Raw genomic sequence first — 21,575 nt, forward strand, 5'->3', positions numbered from 1 at the left:
GGTTTTCATGCTGTGTTCTGTATTTCCCATCCCCGGCTTCTCCATACTTCAGAATTGATATATTCTTCTGATCTGTCTTCCAATTTACTAATTCTCCTCTCAGCTATGTTTAATCTAATTTAAAATCCATTGTTTTGATCCATTCATACAGCTATAACAAAATTCCATGGACTGTGTGGTTTAAAAACAAGATATTTACTTAGTTCTGGAGCTGGAAGTACCCAGTCATGGCACCGACAGATCCAGTATCTGATAAGGACTCCTCCCTGTTTCACAGGTGATGCCTGGCTGTGTGTTCTCACCCAGGGGAGGTCTGAGCTCTCTTTGACCTTTTACTTTTTGTTGTTGTGGTGGTGGTATTGGGGATTAAATCCAGGGGTACTCTACCACTGAGGTACAGTCCTTTTTGCAGGAAGCCATCTGTGAAATGTGCGTGGACTACATCAGCACTGAAGCTACTGAGTGGGAAGGTCTGGTGTCTGGGAACTTGCACTGGCGCTCCTGCTGGTGAGATGGCCTGATATATGTGAACTCCCACCCAGCTCTGCCAAATGGTTGCACACAACCCAGGAGACGGTCATGACTGTGGTTAAGAGCCACAGCCTGCCTACCCGCACCACGTCTTGTTTTTCCTGAAGAAGCAAGCACCAGACAAGACTCCTCCCACACTGAACCCTTGTACCTCCCAATCCCCTTTGATCTGTACTGCTATAAATAAAGCAAATGCAGGCTCCATCTTTGCTAGAAGCCGTAACCCTCTGTTCAGCTTGGCCTATTGCTGCCCCCGCTCTGAAACTATATTTCTGTGTCCTGTGTTTATTTCATAGTACTGTTTTCTTAGCTTTTATTTCTCAGCCAGCCCATCCCTCTGGAGGGGAACCCTTTCCCTCACTCATGCGGGATGTGTGCAAGACCTTTTTCATTTTTTATTTTGGGATAGTCTCAATAAATTGCCTAGGCGGGCCTTGGACTTTTGATCCTCCTGCCTCAGCCTCCTGAGTACTGGGATAATAGGCAGGTGCCACAGTGACCCACTTGGGCCTCCTAAGGACAGTGCCCTCCTCTGTCACAAGTATGAATTCCTTCATTTACCCCCATAGGCCCCATCTCCTCATGCTATTCAACAAAGGAATTTGGATGAGGGGGCAGTGGTGTAAGGGTGGCCTTACCCTAACTGTAAGTATGGCCTTAGCCTAAGCAACTCCATTTTAAAATAAACCTGCAATCCCACCAGGCACAGCCTACAGAGCCCTCCAATATGTCAATTAGGCATAGCCTGATAAAGACAAGTCACTTTCCACAACCCTGATAAGAGGGTGAAGTCACATGTCATTTGCCTTCGCCCTGATAAGAGTCAGAAGTATAAGATCAGGGTGGAAAATCACCAAACCATATGTCCTGACTCTAAAATGTAAGACGTCACTAAGAAACTTGGTAAGAGCTGACAGGGACCGAAAGGAGTCCCAAAATTTAGTATAAATAATGGAGCAAATGAACATTCAGCCAGTTGACACTGATGCCCACATGCCGGAAAGCCTGATGAGGACCTGGGCTAACATCCCCACTCTTCTGCTTGAGAAGGAGCAGTCTCCAGACCTGTACATCTCTGAGGGCTTCAGAGTGGTTCTGTGTATTTTGTTAGCTTCTCCAGCTGTCAGTGGGCGAACGTGGGTCTGAGGTCTGCAAAGAAAAGCCCAGAGCATCTCTGTGACCCAGCTGTGAGTCTGATCTCTAGGTTCTGTCCCTCTGATATGAGGCAAATCTGGACAAGGCCTTGATGCATGGTGATGTGGGGCTGGGACTCCTCCAGAGTGACAGGTGTGAGACCACTCAGAATAGCCATGCTGCAGGCCATGCTCCTTATGGCCTGGGTGAGGAGGCTCCCATTCCTGGAGTTTCTGCTCCTGGTTGCTGAGGCAGAAGCAAGTGTTAGGAGAGGCAGAAACGCCTGCTGGTCAGGAATGCCCTCTGTTTCAGCCACTGCAGTTGGTTCTGTCCAGGCAGGGCAGAGGTGGGAGAGAACTAGGCAGGTGGCCGCAGGTGGTCCCCCAAGGCTGTGTGTGTCCTGGGCACCTGCACAAAGTCTCGTTTGGTTCTCAGAGGAGGCCAAAGCCTGTGGGGGAGCCTGGTCACAGGTACCATGGCTCAGAGGGTGAAGCCTTTCTTGGAAGTGCACCTAAGATGAAGCAGCAGCCAAGTGAAGGCCACCCCATGGGTGTCCAGCATACCTTCTGCTCTGAGGGCTCTCTCACCCTGCCCACTTCCTGGTTCCCTGTCTGCTGTACAGGCAGCTCCAAGCTCAGCAGAAGGGCTGGGCCCCTCTGCAGCCCCATATCCTGCACCCCACTCCACCACTTTGCTCTCCACAGTCCTAGCCTCACTGGTAGTTTGCAGGCCCTGACAACTGTGATTCTGCCTCTGTCCCAGGAGCCACTTGCTCTGATGGCCCTGTTGCCTGCAGTCCTGTCAGGCTTCCTCTTGGGTGTGTCTGCCTTCCCCCACATTCCCTCCTCCTAAACCCAGACTGTCCCCATCTCTGGCACATCCTTCTCCTCAGCTCCCTGGTTCCAATGACAGCTCTGACAGGTGAAGGCACCAGAGAGCAGACAGGGGCAGAAAGACCCCTATCTCTGCCCCACATGAGTTAGTTTCGACAGCGAGGGAGCAGGAAACCCTGGCAGAGCCACTGCCTCTGGAATTGCCAACAGGGAGGCTAGCCAGGGTCAAAGGACTCATTCTGTTCAGGGCCCTGCAGGGTCTTTTCCCCAAGGGCTATTTCAAAGGAAGAATTGAGAGTCCTGCACAAAACCAAACCCCAGAACTAGAACCAAAGATGGAATGTTTCTCTCTACCATGCTGAGGCAAGAGGCCTGGGGGACAAGGGCGAGGCCAGCAACTGCAGCCCTGAGTCCCCAGACTGACGGCACATCTCACGGACAGAGCCCCTTGCCAAACAGAGTTGTGCTTGTATGACATAAGAAGAAACAACCCCCGAAAGTGACCATTTGGTCATCCATTCCGCAGCTCCCACCACTTCTGGCTCCTCTTGCCTGGGCTGGTGGCCAGGGGTTTCACTCACAATCTGGGGGCTGCCTGGCCCTTGACCTACTGAGGGCCCTGCTCTCTGAACAACCTCTGAGGTGACACAGCCTGCTCCTGGACAGTTCCCTTCCTGCCTCCCCCCTGCACAGAGTCGCTAGTGCTTCAGGGGTGCCTCCTCCTCAGTCCTGCCAGCTGACCCTGTCCCCCCAACCCCTGTACTGGGGATTGAACCCAGGGCCCTCCACATGCAAGGCAAGGGCATACCACTGAGCCACATCCCAGCCCCCCCCCCTTTTTTTTTTTTTGAGACAGGGTCTCGCTAAATTTCTGAGACTGGCCTTGAACTTGGGATCCTCCTGCCTCAGTCTCCTCAGTTGCTGGTGCTATTTCTGATCTTCCTACTCTCTCTGGTAAGTGCATCACTTCAAAGGCAACTGCAGGCTGCTCTAAGGTCTCTCTGGAGGCTGAGCTCCAAGTATGCCCACCCCCACATCCCACCTGGGGGCTCTCATGGGACACATCTTCATTCCCTCACATGATCCCCACATTCCTTTACCTTCTAGATCTTTCTCAGATCTACTATTCCTTTCTCCCCAAACTGTCCCCACCCCAGGCCTGAGTTGGCTCTGATAGGGCTCTGTCTCTGGAACTTTCGTTCTCCCCAAGAAACCCACAGCTGGCCCCAGCATGGGGATCCCAAAGACTAACACCTGGCCCCACAAAGACTCAGGCAGCCAGGATGTGGCTCTCCTTGAGCCTCAGTGCTGGGGTCAGGCCTGCTGTCCGAGGCAGTCCTAGGCAGCAGGAATACCAGAATGCTCCCACCAGGCTCAGCAGCAGCATAGCTTCACCTCTCTCAGCTTGGATCACCCTGGCTTCCTCTCAATAATGTGTTCCATATGACTGTGATTCCTTCCATCCCACTTTCCATCACACCATCTGCACCACCGAGGACAGCTTGGGAGAGAAGTGCCAGCTCTGGGGTGGGTGGTGCCAGCACCAAGCTGTGGCCACAGGACTGACTGCATAGCCAGGCAGCTCACCCGGCCTCCAGTGTGTCTGCATTGAGGCCTCCTCCTGGGGGGTGTTGGGCAGGTGGGTGAGTGGGTGGGTCTCCTCATGGCACACTCCACCTGGGAGATGCTGTCATTTCCAAGGAGCCTTGCTCTGCCCGTGCTATGTGGCACAAGTGAATTGGGGGGTCAGCATGGGCATGTGTATCTCCCTTTTGAGCAGGCTGTGATCTGTGAGTGCCAGTCCAGGTTTGCTCAGGTGATGCTCAGGTGATACACAGAATACAGATTCTCAGCAGAAAGGATCCTGGACGTCTCAGCAAGGGGTCTGACCTCCTCCCTCCACCTCCCTGACAGAATACAACATCTGCTTGCACACACGTTGGCAGCCCTCCTGTGGACCTGCTTCTTCTTCTAGATATCACCAGGTCTCTGTCCCAAGGTCTCAGTAGTGGTAGAAGGGGCAGGAGGAGATGGCTCAGCTGCCTGGCATTGAACTGCCCCCAGCAGGTCACAGATGACACCAGACTGCAGCACCACACTGGCCGAGGGCCAGAACACTCTCAGGGTTTCAGGAGCAGGCCCCACCTATGCAGACATGCTGGGTTGCCTCTGTGCAGCTAAGCCCAGTGGGTCTCAGATGTACCTCACCCAGAGGTCAACACTGGGGATGGTCTACTTCTCCAATGTCCTGTGCTGGATGGTCCAGCCAGCAGGTGGACCACACTCAGCAAAAGTGAGTGTCTCTGATAGGCAACATCATTAGCAGGATGAGAGGCTGGGGGCTGCCAAGACGAGCAACAGGCACAGGGAACAGTGGCCACCAGAGGGCTGAGGGGCTAGGGGCAAGGGGCCCCAGAGACTTCAAGCCCCTGCAAAGACCAGACTCATCAGCTCATGTGGCTAGAGAAGGTCCCATAGGGCTGAGGGTGGCTCAGCTGCCAGAGAGGTTTGGCAAGTGAGAGAACATTGGAACAGCTACCCATCTCTGTGATACCTGAAAGGCCCAGAGGATCTTCTTTGTCCTATTTGGGACCCACCTCACTGAAGGCTCTGCAGGTGCCTACTATGACAATGGGGATGCTGCCACTGAGCCAGGCTCTTTTAAGGGACAATGGCTCCCCAGGGATAGCAGGGTTGTGACAATGCTCAGCCAAAGGCCAGGTGGGCACATGGCCATACAGAGCACGCATACAGTCCAGGAAAGTGCTGCAGGGGTCGTGGGGAAGCCTAGGCCTGTGCCAGAGCCAAAATCAATCTCACCACAGTGAGGACGAGCAGCCACCAGGAATGTGCTGGGTCACAGTGACCAGGAGGCCAGTGCTAGACTCATCTTATGACAGGGAATGAAGCCTGAGGAGTACAGAGCATGCCATAGTCATGGGTCACAGGGTGGGCAGGGCAGCTCGAGGCCCTTCTTGATGTTCCACAAATACGAATCTGAGAGAGAGACCACTGTGTGAGGAGGAGCCTGGGCTCTCAGGCCTTCAATCCTCTGCAGCATCACTGCCAGGTCACTCCAGGGACAGCACTGACCCTGGCCCTGAGACCCTACAACCCACCAGTCACGAGGCAATGGAAGACCAGTGGGCTGAGGGCTGGCCCTCAGGGTCCTCCAGCTCCGCACAGTGAGCCAAGGCCCACTCCCTTGCCAGGACTAACAGGATCTTCCGGACTAGGGTTGAAAAGCACTCCGACACGAGTAGCCAGTGTTGCCCAGGCATCAACCACATGCCAGGGACCTTCATACTTGACTTTTCCAATGGGGGACAAAGGCCGCACCCAGGACCCACAGCTATCTGTTCTAGGCAGCGACAAGATTCTTCCCAGACGGGGCTACCAAGCCATTTTGGCAGCCTCCAAAGCCACCACAGGGCGGGCACTGCCCCTGCTTTCTGCTGAGTCAGACTCTGTTCCAGGTGCCCCATGCCAGCCCACCTAAGAGTCCATCTCGGGATAGTGGATGGACATGGGGAGGTAGAAGGGTCTACCTGTAGTGAAGCAGCTGGCCATCCGTGCTATAATCCCGGTAAACCTCATAGTCCTTCTCGAGGATGACGCCTGGTGGTGACGAACTGAAACACAGGAGAATGGAGAGATGTGAACCCAAGTGCAGCGATGTAGGTAAGAATGTGGGGGTTGCCCTTCCACTGACCAGGGAGGACATGGCCTGGCTTCTGCTCATAATGCTGTTGGGTATTTCTTCTGCCCTGCACCCGCCTCCTCCCACAGAGTCAGCCCATGGTGACCCATCCAAAGGCCACATGCCAGGACAGGAAACCAGCCTTGTCCAGTGTTTCAGGAACCTGAACCACTGGGATGGGAGCTGTTGCTCTCAGGATCCAGAGATGGGTCAGTGAGAGTCACAGCTTCAACCAGCACTGACAGGATGGCCTGAGGAAGAAGCGAAGCTAGAAAGATCCTCATGGGGCTGTGTGTGCCTGAGTGCCAGGCTTGGCACACTCAATAGAGATCTAAGAAGCAGGTGACAGAGTGGGCATTTATCTTGACAGATATTCATAAGGCATGTGATCAAACTAATATATATTAATGATTAAATAATCAAATAACCCTTGGTACCACCTATAATACCAACCACTCAGGCAGCAGAGGCAGCAGGATCGCAAGTTCAAGGCCAGCCTGGGCAAGTTAGCAAAACACTGTCTCAATAAAAAATAAAAAGGGCCAGGTGTGGTGGTGTATGCCTATAATCCCAGCAGCTTGGGAGGCTGAGGCAGGAGGATCACAAATTCAAAGCCAGCCTCAGCAAAAGTGAGGCGCTAAGCAACTCAGTGAGACCCTGTCTCTAAATAAAATACAAAATAGGGCTGGGGATGTGGCTCAGTGGTCCAGTGCCCTAGAGTTCGATCCCTGGCACCAAAATAAATAAATAAATATAAAAAGATAAAAAGGGCTGGGGATGTCAGGTGTGGTGGTGTCCCAGTGACAATGGGAGGTTGAGGCAGGAGGATTGATCACAAGTTTGAGGCCAGCCTGGGCAACTTCAGGAGGTCCTGTCTTAAAATCACCTGAGAAAACATTAATTTGGCACAAGTGGAGACTAAGTGGAGTCTGCTAAGTGGAGTCACAAATTATTGTGCTGGGAGTATATGTGGCCCAGGCAAAGGCTTGGCTGGCCATTTACAAAGCTTGTGATAACATAAGCCTAGGGTTACTTGCTGTTCATTCGTAGGTACTTTGCAGAAAACACTTGAATCCATCATAAGCCACTCCCCTGGACTTGGCCATCATAAGTACCATGGATATTTTGGTCAAAGACAGCAGCTGAACATCCTGTCACACAGCAACTCGGCAGCCAGGGAGCCATATATTTTATTATGATTTTTTTTTAAAAAACTCAGGGTTGAGTCAAATTTTCTGAACGTGAAAAACTTCTTTTGATCACTATTAAACACTGTAAGTGGCTTTGGAGATTAGTTTTTGTTGCAGACTTGGTAACGTTTCTTAATGAATTCAACCTAAAATCACAAGGCAAATGGTGACAGCCTGTGAAACACACTACAGCAGTCACTGCAAAGACAACTAATATCTCAGTCAAGCAACATTGAGCTGCTTTATCCACATACCACCCTGTGAACATTACCAGAGGCATGATCCCATTCCCACACATATTTGTAGCAGGTGTTTTCCAAGCTGAAGCTATAGTTCTAGCAGAATCTTTCAGACTCTGATGCATGTGCAAGCATAAAGGAAACTTCTGTTTCAAGACCTACTTAACTGCAGTTGAGGAGCTTCTGCCTAACCTTCAGTCAGGTGTGACTAACCTGCAAGGCACTGCCTGATAAAAGACACACTCCAGGAGAACAACCTAACAGGATTTGATAAATGCCAAGTGACAAATATGCTCAATTAAAATCATGTATGTGCAGTCCAGGTCCAAATCTGGCAGCACCTCTGTCTAAGAAGAACAGCAGTCTCATCACCCTGCTGTTCCCTTAGGATGCCATATGCCCTGCTGGAGCTGCTCACCCTCTCATCTGCTGTGTTTACCCTCAGGGACCCTGTTCCTGCTCACAACAACCAGTCAGGGATAAGCTGAGCCAGAAATGACAAGGACAGTGGAGTCAACAGTGAAGGGTAGCAAGAGCTGTTTCCATGTGCTCCCTATGTTCAGAGTGAGGAGCAGACCCAGCACATCGTGCAGAGGCATGGAACATGCAAAACCAAATCCAAACTCTATATATGAACATCACACCTGAAAGGGATTGACGGAGGGTCAGCCCTGAAGAAGAAAAGGCCAGTGGCTGGATGCACAACAGAAGAAACTGCTCACGATGAGGCATAAAACAAAAATGTGTGTGACCAAGCAGACACACACCTGGTGACCCCTGTAGCTGGGGAACCCTGACCACAGGCTCCCACTGCAGATCAATCTGCCTGACAATGCAAGTAAGTCCTGCACCTGAGATACCTGTTTCTTCACTTGTACAATGAGAATAACAGCAGCAGCCCCCTCCTGGGGGATTCAGGAGAATCAGTCCCTAGGCTATGCCAAGGAAGGGCAACCCTTCAACAAACAGAAGTCAACTACCAAAGACATGACTCTATTAGCCAGGAAAATACCCACTGGAGGGCCCTCCTGACAGCTCACTGAGAAACCGCCCAGGTTTTCTGGGCCTAGAAGGTTCTGTTTCTCTAATGAGCTCCTGGATCTAGGAATCCAGGTGACTAAGGGCAGTGTCAACAAAGAGCAGGTCCTGAGCAAAATGGGGAAGAAGGAGCCAGCATGTGCATCAGCTGGGTCACAGCCACCCCCTCACCCGCCAGAAACCACAAGCCCTCATTACTGTTCACAAGTGGAGAGCCAGGAGGCAGGAGCTGCGGCCAGGCAGCCACATTCAGGCCCCACGCCACCCCCTCCCAGGGGGACCACCCAGCGCCAGCCAGCCCTGCCCCTCCTTACCTGCCACTCTCCTCCTTTGGGGTCCCCAGTGCTGCGGGCCTCCCTGCCCTTGTGGGCAGTTCCTGTGCCCTCTCCGTGGCTTCAAGCTCGGGCTCCAGTGAGGAGCCAGTGCTGCCATCTCGGCTGCCACGGCCAGGACTGCTATCAGCTGAGGCACGAGGGGACTCTGTGTTCTGCTTCAGCGTCTGCAGCTTGGCCAGCGGGATGATGTCACAGTTCTGCGGGCGGTGCCACACAGTGCGCTGCGAGGCGGCACTGTAGTAGTAGAAGCGCGATGTGTTGGGGTCAAAGAGCTCCCACCACTGGTCCTCGCTGGTGCGTTTGATGCGTACTCCGGCTGGAGGGTCCCACACGCACTCGCCGGTAACCAGGTTGGCATACATGCGCTCCCGGGTACGTGGCTCGATGATCTCCACCCACTCCAGCCTGTGGGGACACAGGTGAGAGTGAGGACCCCACTCTCACTACCATCCCAAGCCCACCAGTCCCAGGGGACGTTTCGCTGAGCAGGAACACCACCACTTCTGAACAGTGGGGTGGTGGGGGTGGGGGCTTTCTACTGGGGAGCTCAGCCTCCAGCCTTATAATGTTTTTTTCTAATTAAAAAGATAACCTGTGAATAATGGAAATTAAAGCATCAGACAAGACCATTTGAAAACAGGTATGTTTGAAGTCAGGGTGTGCTTGGGTGACATCTGGCATTTTTAAGCTGCTTCCAAGTTTCTACATGGAAAGAATAACCCTCTACAGCCTTGGAATGCCTCTGCCTGGCTGGTTCCTCCATCATCCCTCACTCACTGACCCTATGGTGGCCCAGAGTAAGGGGACCTTCATCACATCCATGGTCTTTCTCCAATGACTGTGGAACCAGTCCAGGGACAGGGCTGCTCAGAAAACAGACAAATGTCTGCATTTGCATCTGCCTTCCTGGCGAGTACTGCTGCTGCAGGTGGATTCTGCACCTATAAGCCCTGATGCCACATGGGAAGAAGCAAAGTCAAGAACCTAACTGGGGGGCAGAAAGGTGCATAGCTGTCACTGCTGCCTGCCCAAGCCTCAGGCAGCAGCCCTGAATCTGTTTTGTTTTGATACTAAGGAAGGCACCCAGGGGTGCTTTATTGCTGAGCTACTACCCCAAGCCTTTTATTTTATATTGAGACAGGGTCTCACTAAATTGTTGAGCCTGGCCTCAAACTTGTGATCTTCTTACCTCCACCTCCCAAGTAAGGGATTACAGGCATGAGCCACTGTACCTGGCAGACCCCTGCTTCTTGCTGATATTGATGTCAAGTGCCTCAGCCCTTCCTTAATTACAGGACCCTGTTCCTGTGAGTGGGTATCACAGGCAGAGGGGCTTGTGGCTGGGGAATGTTCTGGGCAGGGGCTCACCCTTCTGGGTGTCAGGAGGCTCTGAGGAAGACCTCACACAGCCAGAAAGGGAAGCAACCAGCTCTGAGCCCGAGTGGGTTGAAAACAGGTATGTTTGAAGTCAGAAAGCAGATGGGAGGGGGAAGAGGGCACAGAATGATTAGTCTCTGTAATTACAGAAACAGTGGGGTCCACTCAGGAAGCTGGGCATTGCTACCCTGCAGAAGCATCTCAGAGCCCTTCATCCCACTGGGCTGAGACCTGCCCTTAGGGTATTTCATCCCTGACTCCTGGATAGTCTGAAGGGGCATCTGTTTCATTATTGGCATCTGAGTGCCTCTGCCAATATGTATGGATGCCTGGGTTTGGGTCACTCCCCTCCCTCTGAGTGGGCCCTGGTAGCCTGGCAGCGGCAGTATATCAGGGCAAGTGGATGCTCTTGGGGACAGTCAGTTGGGCCACCTGATCAAGGGGGCACCCAGACCTCTCTCTAAGGTTGATAAGCTTCTCACAGGGAGACATGTCCTGCCTGTTTCAGGCAGGAGTCATCACGGAAGCTCAAAGTCAGGGGTTGAGTCTGATGCAAAGTGGCGTCTGAGCAGTCCCCCAGTGCTGCCCAGGGCTGTTCCCTTTTCCCTCTGCAGCTTCTGGTGGGTCCTGCTTTGAGTGCTGATCAAGAGGGACTTTGTTGTGTCAGCAAGGGTGGGGATGGGAGTGGGGTGATCTTGTCTTTTTTTCTGTTTTCCAAGTTTTCCACAATGTTCACAAGATTACTTTTGTTATTGAGAACACACACACACACACACACACACATTATCTTGTATAAAAGAGTGCATATTTCAACTATGGTATGCAATAAAACTTTCACAGTATCAAAATTTTGAAGTTTTACAGATGCAGTAGGCATACTTCCACAAAGCACCTGCACCTGCATGAGCCTGTGCAGCACACCCCTGCGTGGAGGTACCATCATGGTGTCCCTGAAGGGGTGTTTTAAGATGAATGCAAAATTGATTGCCAGGGAAGGACTGTCATAATCCATAATTAAATGAAGCTATACAGCCTTATTTTCAAAAGCCATGAGTCTCCTTCTATACATACATTTGTATAGAAATCATTGGAAAATAAAGCCAAAGATTAAAAGGGGTCATCTAGGGGGCTGGGGCTGTGGCTCAGCAGTAGAACACTCACCTAGCACGTGTGAGGCTCTGGGTTTGATCCTCAACACCACATAAAAATAAATAAAATAAAGGTATTGTGTCCAACTACAATTTAAAAAAATCTATTTAAGGGGCTGGGGATGTGGCTCAAGCGGTAGCGTGCTTGCCTGGCATGCGTGCGGCCCGGGTTCGATCCTCAGCACCACATACAAACAAAGATTTTGTGTCTGCCGAAAACTAAATTCTTTCTCTCTCTCTCTTATATATATAAATATCTTTAAAAATATATATATTTTTTTAAAAAGTGGGGGTCATCTAGGAGCAGTAGAATCTGATGTAATTTTCCCCTTTTTACTCATCTAATTTTTTCCCCCAAACTTTGTAACAGAAAATTTCAAACACACAGAGACTGGTACAATGCATTGCCACATATAGTTGTCACTTGCTCCTGATTACTGATGCAGTGAGACATTCCTCTCACATTCGCCAGCTGCTTACATTCCTCATTTGCTAGACATAGAAGACTTGCTGTTAGACTTTTCCTTCTTACTGACTGGCAGGAGTTGTATTTTTGAACACACCTGCCCTCAGTTATATGTTAAAATAATCTACTATATGTCTTGTCTTTTTACTCTCTTTATGACATCTTTGGTCTTTTGGTGAAAATATTCTATTTTTACTTTTTAAAATTATGTTTGTGGTGGGGCTGGGCTTGTGGCTCAGCAGTATAGTGCTCACCTAGCACGTGCAAGATGCTGGGTTCGATCCTCAGAACCACATAGAAATAAATAAATAGAGGTATTGTGTCCAACTACAGTTAAAAACATTTTTAAAAAAATTATGTCTGTGGTACCGCTTGAACCCCAGGGTGCTTGATCACTGAGCTACATCCCCCAGCCCTTTTCGTTTTGAGAAAGGATCTCGTTAAATTGCCCACACTGGCCTTGAATTTGTATCCTCCTGCCCTATCCTCCCAAGTCTCTGGGATCACAGGGGTCACCATCACACCCAGCCTTGGCTATTCATGACCCTCTCTCTTTATGAATCTTAGAATTGGTCCTTGAATTCCATTCACAACTTTGGGTACCTGTGTGGGATCTTCCCTCAGCCTACTGACTCGTGCAGGGAGCACAGACCTCTCTGTAATGCATAGTCATCCCCAGGTCCCTCTCGTTTGTGGGCTAGGTCTAGGGCGCGAGCACTGACAGCCATCAGCACACTCCATTGGCACTGCCCACCTGCTGGTGCTTGTTCCAGCCACAGGTGCTCTGTGCCGGGGTTCTGTCTCTGGGCCTTGCCTGGTTCTGTGGTTTAGTCCCTCAATCTGCACCTCTCTGTACACCTCCACCCCCCCTCACAGCACAGCAGAGACTCTCACCACTTCTGCCCAGCACCACAGCTCCCTGGCTCCCTTCCTTCTCTGCATCCACAGCCAGTGAATAACTCCATGGAGCACTCAGCATGCCATGGCACCCAGGGTGAGGTTGGGTATCCCAGCACCCGGCTCCACGCAACCAGTCTGAGTGATCCTACTCCCTCTAAAGTCACACTGCAGCTGTGCTGCACTGTGTGGTCCTGTGCCACCTGTTCCAGTGACCCTCCCTGGAAACCTTCCCCTCATCTTGCAACACAAATGTGACACCTCCCATAGCTGGAAAAGGGACCCACCTTCTCTTCTTCCCTCTGCAGCTTAGCACTGTGTGGAGGGAAGGCTGGGGCTTCAAGTGGCACCAGTCCAAGGACGTTGCTGGCTGTGCCTCTCCCAGGACACATCTCAAGTCTTAAATCTGCATTCTCTTGGGCCCCTACACAGCCCACTTTACTCAGGAAAAAAGATCCAAGTATCACACAAATAAAGAAAAATGGCCACAGTCAGTGTGTTCGGAAGAAGGGTGGGCGGGTGCCCCTCTTCCTGAAGCCTGCACCTTACAGCACAGCCATGCCCTTGAGGTTGTAACCTTGACCCCAGATCAAACTTGGCACCCAAATGTGACCACAATGGGTCTTCCTTCCTCCCAACCCTCCAGCCTGCATAATGGCTCACACACTGCTGAAAACTCACACTGGCCCTGCCCACTGCTCGAACCACCCCTGCCTCCCCAAGGTCTTGGCTGACTGCACCGCCTGTTCCCCCTGCAGGGCACCATGCATGTCTTTCAGCCACAACTTGGGAGATGGAGCTCTCCCTAGAAACTCAGAGCGCACACTGTGGGCCCAGCCCCACCTCAATAACCAAGCTCAGGGTCATCTCAGAGCTTTCCTTACAGACTTGTGGCTATGAGGACCCTCACCCTAGGGCACAGGGGCAGGGGTTTTCTAGGCCACAAGCATTGCTCCATCAACAGAGAGTAGTGGCCAGAAAACTCTCATGACATGGATGCCATGGATGCCCCAGTGACACAAACTCCCTCACACTGAGCTCACTCCAGAAGCCCAGCACAGCACTGACCTGCAGGCTGGAGGAAGACTCAGAGCCTGCCACAGGAAGGGGCCCAGATAAAACCCAGGGAAAGAGTCTACCCCGAGGATGGCACACATCATTCCTGACAGGGTCCCCTAGAAAGACCACAGTGGCTGACACCTCTGCTCACCTTTATAAGGATTGAAATCCAATAAACATCATAGCCAAGCATGCAGAAGGTGGAGGTGACCAAAAGCCAGGCGGACTGCAGCAATGGCACATGCATTTAATCCCAGTGACTCAGGAGGCTGGGTCAGGATTGCAAGCTTAAGGCCAGCCTGGGTAACTTAACAAACAAAACCCCCAGCAACTTAGCAACTTCCCAAAACAGCAATGTAGCACCAAATACCGCATGCACATTATGGCCCCCTGAGGTGGAAGGCACTCACCACCATCAGAGAATGAGAGAACTCAGGAAAATGCAGAATCATACAGAAGGGCACTGTAAACACAAGGACGGCCCCACCAAAGAGGCCCAAATGCCCACAGCACAGACCTGGGGCTCTGTGCTCCAGGTGAAAGTGAACAGGCACAGCTGGCCCTGCTCCTTAAGCTGAAGCCCTGGCAGAAACCCCCAGACATGGCACTCATGCTCACAGCAGCAGAACACCTGGGACAAGCAGGGGCCATCCAGGCGCCCATACCCAGCACATCAGCCCACAATGCATGATCTGAGGAACTGGGCACGGCATGAGGTGGGGCTCCGTGTGAGGTTCGTGAGCAAACAAAGCTGACAATGATGGTGGCACGTCCCCGCTGGCAGGACCAGTCCACAAAGTTGAACATAGGACAGAAGAAGAAACCTCACCTTCCCACATCGGCAGCCCTGACCCTCCCCCAGCAGCCAAGAGGAGGGCCTGCGTGGACAGAGGTGGAGGAGCCACAGGAGGCCTGCGTGGCTGCAAGGCCAGGTGAGGCAGAGCACAAGTGCCTGGAAGCCCACCGGTGAACCCCATCCAGGGTGAATGCACCAGCCGGCAAGGATGGCACCCAGGTTGGTGGCGACACCCAAGCCTAGCTATATCCCCTGAGGAAAATCCACTGCCCCTCTCAGCAAAGAGCAGGTTAGCCCCTAGGAATGCTCACACCTCACTGAGACGAAAACCAGGCTGTTCTGCCAGGCTCTTTTGGACGCACACTCAACTCTGCAAGCCTCTGAGGGGCACAGTCAAGGGAACAGATGGTTCCAGGCAGCAGAGGCTTGAGCAAGGAGACTGGACCACAGCCCAGAGTCCAGGTTTCTCCCACCCAGGGCAGGGCTCCTCAGAGAAGAGGCAAATTCCAGGCCTGGGGCAGGGAATACAAAGGGGCCCTGACCCCAAAGAAGGGGTATGTCCCAGGTCACGGGAGCCCCAGTGATCAGAGCCAGGACACAGGACCGTTCACGGGATGGAAGAGTTGTCAGTGTCAGTGGCCAGATGGAGGCAGGCAACTCCCCACAGAGAAGTCCCAGTAACTTGCATACAGAGGCCCGACCTCCCCTCAGGGAGCCCACACACTGTCCCCACCCGAGTTGTGGGCTCCCTCTGAGGAGCATGATAGAGAGGGGAAGGAGCCTCTCAGAGGACCTCGGACAGCACAACCTCACCAGCACATCAGCACTGGTGTCAACGGTGACAAGCCTGTTGACAACTGAGCTCTTGACACAGTGGGGCCATCCTCCCAAAGGAACATCAGACAAATTCAAACGGAGGGACATTCTGCAAAATACCTGGCTAGTCCTCCTCAAAACTCAAAGTCATAAAAAACTGGGAAAGTCTAACCGGGCACAGTGGCCCACCCCTGTAATCCCAGCGACTTGGGAAGCTGAGGCAAGAGGATCTCAAGTTGGAGGCTAGCCTCAGCACCTTAGTGGGACTCTGTGTCAAAAGAAAAAAAGTAAAAAGTAAAAAGGGCTGGGGGTGTAGCTCAGTGGTAGAGAGCTCCTGGGTTCAATCCCCAGTATTAAAACAAAAACAAAACCCAGGAAGGCCTAATGAACCATCACAGTCCAGCGGAGATCAAGGAGACACGGTGAACACATGCCAGATGGGATCTGAAGACAGGAAGGACTTTAGGTGAGAACTAGGAAGGAATACTGAACAGAGGTGCAGATTTCAGCTGAGGACGACAGACCAGTGTGAGCTAGGAGTCTGCCACACACCCACAAAGTCACAGCCATCAGAGCTGGTGCAGGGGGCCAAAAGGCCCCTGGCGGGGCTGGGGTTATGGCTCAGTGGTAGAGTGCTAACCTAGCATGTGTGAGGCATTGGGTTTGATCCTCAGCACCATATAAAAATAAATAAACAGGGGCTGGGGTTGTGGCTCAGAGGTAGAGCACTCGCCTAGTACGCGTGAGGCACTGGGTTCAATCCTCAACACCACATAAAAATTTAAAAAAAACAACAAAGGGGCTGGGGTGTGGCTCAAGCGGTAGCGCGCTCGCCTGGCATGCGTGCGGCCCGGGTTCGATCCTTAGCACCACATACCAACAAAGATGTTGTGTCCGCCGAGAACTAAAAAATAAATATTAAAAAATTCTCTCTTTAAAAAAAAAAACAAAGATATTGTGTCCACCTATAACTAAAAATTAAATATTTAAAAACAAACAAATAAATAAACAAACAAAATAAAGGTATTGTGTCCATCTGCAACTAAAAAGAAATAAAAATTTAAAAATGCCCCTAGCACTACCTTGGCAAATGCCACTCAACCTAACATTCTTCAAATAAAAGAATAATTTTTAAAAAGTAAGCAATGTCCATACTTTAAAATGTCAATTTTACATCCTGCAGATTACACATCGAGGACAGTCTGCCTCACTTCGTACCTAGGGTAGGGGCTACATGGGCTGTGTCCCCTTGCTGTAGGGACAGAGACAAGGAGCACGGCTGTGGGAGCCTCCCAGGAAGACCCCTCCTCTTCTGACAGGCACCTGAAGCACCTGCACTGCCCCAGGCCAGGTGGAACTCAGGGGCCAGGACAGCCCACAGGGCTCCTGTGCACCAGAGGCAGGGAGGACCCTGGGAGCAGCCAGAGCATAGGGCCAGGATGGCATGCACACGCTCATGTGAGGGCTGGGACTGTGGCTGTGCAGTCCTAAAGCTGTGTCGTCCCTTATGGCCAGTGGTGGAGACATCCAAGATGAACTCAGACCTGCTGACGCCTCTGAGGGAGATTTAAGGACCCCAGGTGCATCCAGACGCCCGAGGGTTAGGGCTCTCAAGCCCGCTCCTCCAAAAGACTCAGGAGGCTGAGAGAGACGCGCGGCAGGCAGAAGAGCATGAGTCGCCCTCAGAAGCCGAGACACACTGAAGCTCCACATATGCAAGGCACACATGTGTCACCCTTGCCTTAGAGACTGGCCCCTGCTTCTGGTTACCTGGCTGCTGACTGAATTTGCAGCACATTCACCCAGCATGAGTGCCACCAAGGTTCTGACCCATACACTGAGTGGTAACCAAGGTTCTGACCCATACACTGAGTAGTAACCAAGGTTCTGACCCATACACTGAGTGGTAACCAAGGTTCTGACCCATACACTGAGTGGTAACCCTTCAGCCCCCTGGCTGCAAAGGGAGGCAACTGTGGGCCTTTCTCACTGGCCATACTGCAGAACACAGAGCAATGTGGGCTGGGAGAGAGCTTCCTGGCTGTGAAGACAGGTCAATGGCAAAAGATGCCACCAAGTGAGGTACTAAGCAACTCAGTGGGACCCTGCCTCTAATAAAATACAAAATAGGGCTGGGGATGTGGCTCAGTGACCAACTGCCTTTGAATTCCATCCCTGGTACCAAAAATAGATAAATAATGCAACCAAAAGTGCATGGGGATTGGCCATCTCCTGTGACCATCACAGTAATTTGAGTGGCCTTTATTTGCCTCTGTAGGTCTTTGAGTTTCTGTCCACTAGCGACCATAAGGCAGAAGTGGACAGAGGCATATGGTCTGACTGAGGCAGAAGTGATCATTGTGTAGAGTCTCAGGGTACACTGAAGGGGTCCCTTCATTTCCAGGGATATCCATGGGCTGCCATGACCACAGCCCTGCTGCAGCTGTGGCCAGAGGCATATGGTCTCAAGCCTCCCCTGCAGATGCTGCATCCTAGAAGATAGTCGAATCCTGTCTGTCAGCACAGACCCAGGTGGGCAGTGACAATTGTGACCAAAGAACACCCAGCAGGTCTGCTGGGGCTTCCAAGAAGACAGATTCACTGACAGTGATGTAAAGACAGATGTGGTGGAGGCTGGGGTGCCTGCGGCAGAGACTCGAAGGACCAGGTTCTTGCTGCCCGACCAGACTTGGTGACCAGGTTCTCCTGGCTAGTTTGAAGGGGGCAAGGCGGAAGCTTCCAGATAGATGGGTGGAGCATTTCCAGGAAAGAAGGTGACAGAGGAGGGGGTGGGGAAGGCGAGGCAAGGTTTTTGACAGCACTGTGTAGGGTCTGGGGCCAAAACTTGGGGAGCACACCAATGACAGATGAAGGGTGAATGTGATAAGAACCAATGCCACTGCCTGGGCTCAGTGTCCCTTGGCCCTGGGATGCTGGCAGGGGCTGCCCACATGGTCCCACTTCACTCCTTGAGGCTGCTACTGTCACTTTCTCTCCTAGCCAGTGGTAGATTTTACCAGAACAAAGTTGGGATACTCCCCAGAGAATCTGAATACAGAGAAGCTTTCAAAGCACACTACTGACATTCTGAGTCTTAAAAGCAGCAATAACAATTCTTATTTTTCTTTAAAATGTGAATATAATGCACTAACCATGACTTGACAGAGAACAGGTTTTGTTCCCTTTTTAGTGCACTCCTGTGCACAAGTGGCAAGAGCCGGCTTTTCAAAGACACATTCTTGGTATCTCCTGGGGATGGCATTCAGCCAGGATCCTGAGAAAACAGAGGCAGGCAAAAGTGTAGAGAACACTAGGCCCCAGGGGTCACTGCCCAGACAGGTATGGGCAGGAACCACAGACATCCAAGGCAAGCGACTTCAGAACTCAGAGGGGTACCCAGTCTGGGGAGGCCCCAGGAACTCTGGCTGGAGCTGGACCTTAAGGATAGGGAGGGACACAGCTGGTGGCTGTGGCATGTGCAGGTTGTGGTCTGGGATTGCTCATCTCTCCTCATGGGCAAGGGGGAGTATCAGCACGCATCCTGTCCTGGGGCTGTAGTCTGGTCCAGTCGAGCATCGGGTCAGTAGGGGCTGCCAGTCCCCCAGGCCAAGGGGACTGCACAGAGAAAGGGCATTGTCACTAGGTGGTAACAGACAAACTGTGCCAAACTAAGCAGGTGAGGAGAGCGGAACTGGCAGCTGTGAACTGCCCAAGGAGTTTCGGGGCTTCACCACCAGTGGGGACTGGACCCTGTAAGCGGGAAATGGCTGAAGTTCGGTAGTCTCCTGCTGCCCTGATCTGAGCAGTATTTGAGAAGACATATTTGGTGAGAATATTTATGATGAACTGCACAGGGAAAAAATCATTTGGTAAGAAAGGTGGAAGGGTAAGAGAAGCAGCAATCCCTGGGCCCTACAGGAGAGCAGGAAACAGGTCCTCCCCAGCAATCCCTTGGTTGCTGATGCAAAAGGACCCTTCACAATGCTCCTGTTCTGGAGATGTCTACTTTCAGACAATGATCTGTCTAGACAAATGTTTCCAGAATGACTTCAGTGAATGCCAAATACATACCAGGCAAAATTTACCAGGTGAGACAGGCACATTCCCTGCTCCCCAGACTCCAACAATGCAGTGTCAAGGGCCCTTGACAGGGGAAAGGAGAGTCTCAGCAACCGTGTGGGACAGGCAGACACCCCTGCAGAAAAGTGAAGGTAACCCTACCTTAGGCCACACACAAAAGAGTGAAGACTGGGCTGGGGATGTGGCTCAAGCGGTAGCGCGCTCGCCTGGCATGCGTGCGGCCCGGGTTCGATCCTCAGCACCACATACCAACAAAGATGCTGTGTGAGCCGAGAACTAGAAAATAAATGTTGGAAAATTCTCTCTCTCTCTCTCTCCTCTCTCACTCTCTCTTTAAAAAAAAAAGTGAAGACTGGGTCAAGGATGCAACACAACAGCTAAAATAGTAAAACTTAGAAGAGGGTACATTTTCATGACCTTGGGGCTGGTATTGGATTAGACTACGACACCAAAAACAAGAGAAGCAGCAGATGTACTGAACTCAACAGAGATGAGCCTCCACCACAGACCACCACCACCAACACATGAATACAGCCATGCACCAGGAGTGCACACGTGCTACCATCTGTGACAAGGACTCAAATCCAAAGCATTGAAATCACATGTGCAGCCAGGCCTGGTGGTGCACACCTGTAGTCCCAGCAACTCAGGAGGCTGAGGAGGACTGCAAGTTCAAGACCAGCCTCAGCAAATTAGTGAGGCCCTGAAATAAAAAAAAAATCAAAAGAGCTAGGGATGTGACTCAGTAGTAGAGCTCTCCTGGGTTTGAGCTCCAGTACCAAAATAAACAAACAACACAACAAAGCAGAACTTTTACAATACAATAATAAAGAGATACATAACGCTTGGGGATAGGGTGTGGCTCTGTGGTAGAAGGCATGCTTAGTGTGTGTGAGGCTCTCAGTTCCATCCCCAGCACAAACACACAAAAAAGAAAAAATAGCCAAAACCCCATCAGCCACTGCTGACCTGCCTGGCACTCTGCAGCATAATGAGGGATGTGGGGCACTACACAGGAAGACCAGCTCACTGAGGAACTGTGCCAGACCCCACTGTGCTATAGGGAACTGCCTCCATCAGGTAGTGAAGCCTGTACATGACAGAGGTCAACAGAGTCAAACAGGAGCTTAAGCAGCCCCAGCTCCTCAAAGACACCCAGGAAGTGGCCAGAGGATGTGGAGGTCTCAGGTCAAGGAAAGGCAGTCTTTAATAATGATGCTGGGATAGCTGCAGCAGTTTGGAAAACAAAGAGCCAGGTCCACGCCTCACTCAAGGTTAAACCCAAATGGATCTAAGACATAAGGGCAAAAATGGAACTCTGGGGTCTCGGCAGCTCAGTGTGGAGAACATGCCTCCTTGGACCACAGGGCCCTGGGTTCAACCCCAGGACCCCCCCAACAGAACTGCCAGCACCACTACCAAACACACCATAACCCAATGTCGGGATGGAGGGGACTAAAACTCCAGACACGCTGGAAGATGAGTTTGGCACGTTCAACTGCATAAGAACTACACAAGAAAAAAATGCCATGAGTAAAGCAGAAAAGATTCTGGCTTTTTGGACAAATTAGTGGAAACATATGTAATATGAATTATAAAGGGCTCATATCCTTGGTATACAGAACAGAGCACAGACAAATAAAAACTCCACAGGAAAAGGAGAAAAAGAGTATGTCACAGGGTGAAGCATGATACACAGTACATCTCTGCCGGCCTCGACAGTCATGAGAGCTGCCCGTGGGAGGCATGGGGGACTGGCAGGTGCAGTGCACAGGCCCTATGTGGGCCATGGCAGCACCATACTTCACAGGTGTTCCTCGTCAGAAGTTCACCAGAAGATCCATCTCCAAAAGGAGCAATGCTACACAGGAACAGGCTGCTTCTGCAGCAGCGCATGTGACTGCACAGGCCCAGCTGAACAAATTCTAGGAAACAC

General features: G+C 51.6%; 1 protein-coding gene across 4 annotated transcripts in view; it reads right to left on the reverse strand.

Moving 5' to 3' along the window:
- ARHGAP39 (Rho GTPase activating protein 39) overlaps window positions 1-21,575 on the reverse strand; it is an 82,222-nt gene that overhangs the window by 17,826 nt on the left and 42,821 nt on the right. For 2 of the 4 annotated variants that reach the window (XM_081266494.1, XM_081266492.1), the window contains exons 3-5: window positions 8,980-9,405; window positions 6,047-6,130; window positions 1,597-1,680 (exon numbers count right to left, since the gene is read on the reverse strand). In XM_081266494.1, the coding sequence (XP_081122620.1) occupies window positions 1,597-1,680; window positions 6,047-6,130; window positions 8,980-9,405 (594 nt within the window). The remainder of the gene's footprint in view (window positions 1-1,596; window positions 1,681-6,046; window positions 6,131-8,979; window positions 9,406-21,575) is intronic. The other 2 variants (XM_081266495.1, XM_081266493.1) reach the window with 1 other exon arrangement.

This window comes from Spermophilus citellus (assembly GCF_964194105.1).
Source record: "Spermophilus citellus genome assembly, chromosome: 14".
In the NCBI taxonomy this organism is placed as follows: domain Eukaryota; kingdom Metazoa; phylum Chordata; class Mammalia; order Rodentia; family Sciuridae; genus Spermophilus; species Spermophilus citellus.